General features: G+C 48.8%; 1 protein-coding gene across 4 annotated transcripts in view; it reads right to left on the bottom strand.

Moving 5' to 3' along the window:
* Positions 1–4,763, bottom strand: part of SH3GLB2 (SH3 domain containing GRB2 like, endophilin B2) — a gene marked incomplete at its 5' end in the record, with an annotated part of 15,844 nt that overhangs the window by 9,296 nt on the left and 1,785 nt on the right. For all 4 annotated transcript variants that reach the window (XM_027773999.1, XM_027774000.1, XM_027774001.1 and 1 more), the window contains 1 exon segment: positions 3,999–4,127. In XM_027773999.1, coding sequence (XP_027629800.1) covers positions 3,999–4,127 — 129 coding nt within the window.

Raw genomic sequence — 4,763 nt, 5'->3', positions numbered from 1 at the left:
AGCACAGCCCTGCCGACAGACGCAAAGACAGGTCGATAGAGATCGTCTGAGGGGAAAGGAGACAGAGAAACATCCTGAACAGGGGAGAAAAATCACAGAAGTTCCACGCGTGAGACCCACGGGACACCAGGGGGCCAGCTCGGAACAGGAGTCCCGGAACAGGGGGGTGAGACGGGCAGAAAACTCTTCAAAGAGACAGCAAATGGCAACATTTTGAATTTGATGAAAAATCACAATCTACATATCTAAGAAACCTGACAAACTCCAACCAGGATAAACAAAGAAACCCACAATTGGGACCTGACAGTCAAACCTTCAGAGGCAGACAAAGGGCAACCCACTTTCCGGGGCCCCTCCCTTCTTGGGGGCTGTTTCCCTCCCCCTCCTTCAATAAACTCCCCGCTCACTGTACCTACTCTGTGTCTGAGACTCGAATTCTTCCTGAGCTTGGGGCAAGAACCCATGGCTCACGGCAAGTGTGGGCCCGACCACCCTGCACACACACACCCCCTCCCTGCGTCAGCTGGGAAACACCTAGATGCCCTCTTCAGTCGGAATGACCCATCGAGCTACAAGGTGGTTGGGACAGTCTCTAGGGAACGCCCATCATGCCTTCCAGCAGGGCTGCTAGACAGACCTCTCTAGTAGAAGGTCCTTAACTGCCTCCCCCCATCCCCATTGCAGCCCAATTTCAGATCCTTGTACCCCTAACAGCAGTTAGGGGTTCCTCTGCAGAGGGGGGGAAGGGGGAGGAGACAGGGACCCTAAAAATATAGTTAGGATGTGGGCCCAACAGGGAATCACAAATGGCTGAGTTTTGAGATGAGACAAAGCAGCCCTCTGCTTGCTCTTTGAGAGACCTCTTGCAGAGGTGACTTGGTGACTGACCTAGGCAGTGCGAGCTAGACCTTAAACAAAGGCTTTTTCCAGGCCCCACCACATTCCAGAAAGAGGAGAAGATAATGGATTCCATGGCCCAAAGCTTCTAGACAAAGAATCTCCTGACCTTGGTACCCACTGCAAACAGGAGAATAACTGGACCCACCCAGCATGCGCCCCTCCCACCAGGGGAATGCATGCACAAGCCCCACCTAGAACCAAATAAAAACCCCTGCCACAGTTCTTCCCCGGCAAGCTGTTTTCCGGGACCCTCCCTTCTTGGGAGCTCTGCTTCTCCTTCCCTCTCCTTCAATAAACTCCCCACTTTGCTATACCAAAAAAGGGAAAGAAACAAAGGTGACGAAAAAACCGAACGTGTGAGAGAACACAACTCATCACACACAAGGGAACCCCAATAAGACTGACGACTGGCTTCTCCTCACAAAGAACAAAGGCTGTGGGACCGGCAGGTGGCGTGGTGGTTAGGGGTGCTGGACTCCCACACGGCCAACTACAGTTCGAGTCCTGAACCTGGCAGCTAGCTTTCCCACTTTTTCCTCTCACTCTGTCCCTCTCTGGTCAAATTTAAATAAATAAATAAATAAATAGTTAAAAGAATTCTTAAAAAGAAAGAAAGAAACAACAATGGATAAACAGGAGTGATCTCTTCAAAAGGAAAATGGAAAATAAAAGCAAACAGCTGTCACACAAGAATTCTACATACAGCAAAACACTTCCAAAAGTGACGGCAAAATAAAGACACTCCCTGATGAACATGGTAAGCCATCACTGACAGCAGACCCTGCCACATAGAAGTACTTCAGGTTCAAAGAAGTGACACTTGGTCAGCAGGTGGTGTGGTGGTTAAGGTGCTGGATTCCCACACAGCCAACTGAGGTTCAAGGCCTGGGCCCAGCGGCTTGAAAATAACAAATAAATAGATATATAAATAAGTAAATGTTTTTTTTGTTTTTTGTTTTTTGTTTTTTTTAAAAAGGAAATGACACCAGAAGGTCACTCGAATCCTGTAGTACAGGGGCCAGCAGGTGGCATGGTGGTTAAGGGTGTTGGAGTCCTACATGGCCAACCACGGTTCAAGTCTCGGACCTGGTGGCTTGCTTTCTCACTTTCCCTCAGTCTCTCTCATGTCAAATTTAAAGAAAGAAAGAAAGTTAAAATATTTTTTAAAAAAGAACACTAGTATAAGTAATTACATACATGGACATAAAAAGCAATATTTGTTTCTCTTTTCATCCTTTAACTGATTTAATATAACTACGAAAGAAAATATAAAATTTCAGGACCAGTAGTTGGTGTAATGGCTATGTTGCTGGACTCTCGTGTAGTTGACTGTGGTTCAAGTCCCAAACCCAGTGGCTTAAACTCACGCTGGGCACATGTGTGTGCGTGCCCAAGGTTCCCGAAAGGAGAGTGGAGGAGAAGGGATTGCTGCATGGCCATTCCCCTTGGGGGGTGATTTATCGCTTTCTGTCTCTCTGTCTCTGTCTTTCTGGCAAGTGCATGTCTGACAAGTGCATGTCCCCTATACAAAAAACCCCCCCAAAAAAAAAAAAAAAATATATATATATTTAAAATTTGTTAGGCTTACAGTGCATGAAGATGGAATGTATATAATAATTACAGCACAGGGGCCGGCGAGTGGCATGGTGGTAAAAGGCGCTGGAGTCCTACATGGCCAACCACGGTTCAAGTCTCGGACCTGGTGGCTTGCTTTCTCACTTCCTCTCTCTCTCTGTGTGTCTCTCTGATCAAACTGGAAAATATAATGATAATAATAAATAAAGTTAAATAAAATAATTCTTTAAAAAATAATAATAATTACGGCACAACAGCAGGGGAACTACTGACTTAGACAGGGTTGCGATGTGGCCAACCCCCTGGGGGCGCTTTCTCACTTTTCTTTCTCTTACTCATGGAAACTCAGGAGCAAAGTTTCTCAATTGTAGTGGAATTAAACTGGTAAGATTCTGAATTAGATTATGATATGTTAATGAATATCGTAACCCCTAGCATAAACACTAAGGAAAAATTTAAAAGGTTAAAAGAAGCAACAAGGAAAATATCTAATTCAAAAGAAGGCAGAAGAGGGAGGAACAGAACAAGAATGACTGCTCCTGAAGAAAGCAACGGCACACTGGCTATGTAAACAGCCACCTCAAGCTTCACATTACATGCAGGGCTGCTCTGTGGTACAGCGGTAAGATGTGAGCAGATGGCATAACGGTTACGTCGCTGGACACTCATGTAGTCGACCATGGTTCTTGTCCCAAACCCGGTGGCTTAAAACTTATGCCAGGCATGTGTGTGTGCCCAAAATCATGAGAGGAGAATGGAGAAGGGACTGCAGTGTGGCCATCCCTCCGGGGGACGATTTTTGCTTTCTCTGTCTCTCCAGCGAGTAAACACACCCCATAGCAAAAATCTCTCTCTAAAAAAAAAAACAAAGTGCCACTCTGTAAGGCTGACCCGCATGGCAGGGTTTCTGTCCAAAGACCTCTCTTAGGGTGTTGGGCACATGCGTGGCCATGATCCAGGGCTGGCTAGGGTGGTTTACAGGAACAAGACCTTATAGGAAGTGCTGTCTCTGTCTCTGTCTCTTTCTCTCTTGCTCATGAAAAAAAAACAACCTTCTAAAATAAGGTGGATGGGGCCAGCTGGTGGCATGGTAGTTTAGGTAGCTGATCCCATAAGGCCAACGGTGTGGCCTGGGTCCTGGACCTGGCAGCTTGAAAGTCACACCAGGTGCATGTGCATGCGTGCCCCAAATCCTGAGAGGATAGTGGAGGAGAAGGGACAGCAGCATGGCCAACCCCGCCCCCCAAGGGGTGCTTTCTCACTTTCCTTCTCTTTCTCTTTTTCTCTCTGGCAAGCATGCACATTCTATAGCAAACTTAAAAAAAAAAAAAGGGTAATAGGAATCAAAACTGGCTAAAGAAGGATTCCATTTTTCATCATTTCGTTGTGCACCGGTCACGCTGCGGTCTTCACGTTTATGATGAATGAAGGCTTTATGTGTATAATTTAAAACCAAACGAAGGATGAAGGAAGGGGGAAGGAGGAGAACCCAGAACCCACGCCCAACCCTGTGTGGGGCTCACCGTAGGGCGTGGTGGGCCCCAGCTCGCTGGCCGCCTCTGCCATGTACTGGGCCAGCAGCTCTCCATTGGTGACCCGCGAGGGGACCTTCCTGTCCAGCTTCTCGTACAGGAACTCCTCCACTCGGGCACCTGCGGAGGGGAGGCAGCCAAAGCCACCAGGCTTCATTCCAAACCCGGACACAAACGCCACAGTGATGGAATAGACTCAGACCAGGTCCTGCCCCCGGGATACCCAGCCTGGGACTTCCAGAACAATCTCTTGCTTCTGGCCATCTCGACCCTGTGAGACGGGCTCTACTGACCCTCACTCTCCAGAGGAGGACGCAAAGCTCAGAGGTGTGTCCTCTGAGGCCGCAGGCTGGGACTGACGGCCACAGTTACTCCTGCCATCTTCAGAACTTACGACGTCCGAATAACCCCTGGTCCTGCCCCAAAGGTCTGCGGACACCCAGCCAGACACGGCAGGCGGCCAGGCTCCCGGGCCACCCTTCTTTGCCCGCAGGCTCCTGCAGTCAGTTCTGCCTCCACTCGCTTGCGGTGACTTTGGGCAAGCTGCTTTCCATCTCTGGGCCTCGCAGACCTCTCGAAAAGACTGGGTTTGTGTTTTGCCGGCCTCTTTCCCAAGTATGTTTTAGATTCGGGCATTTCTTTAACTCTTCTGGCAAAACTTAGCATTCTCACTGATCCAGAGAGCACCCTGGAGGCCCACAGTCTCCCGTCTCTGCCCCTGACCCACCCCGCCAGTCCCACTGCAGCCCTGCCGCC

Source organism: Tupaia chinensis, unplaced genomic scaffold, assembly GCF_000334495.1.
Source record: "Tupaia chinensis unplaced genomic scaffold, TupChi_1.0 Scaffold000394_1, whole genome shotgun sequence".
In the NCBI taxonomy this organism is placed as follows: domain Eukaryota; kingdom Metazoa; phylum Chordata; class Mammalia; order Scandentia; family Tupaiidae; genus Tupaia; species Tupaia belangeri.
The sequence above is the reverse complement of the archived record's forward strand: the minus strand, read 5'-3'. Positions and strand labels throughout refer to the sequence as shown.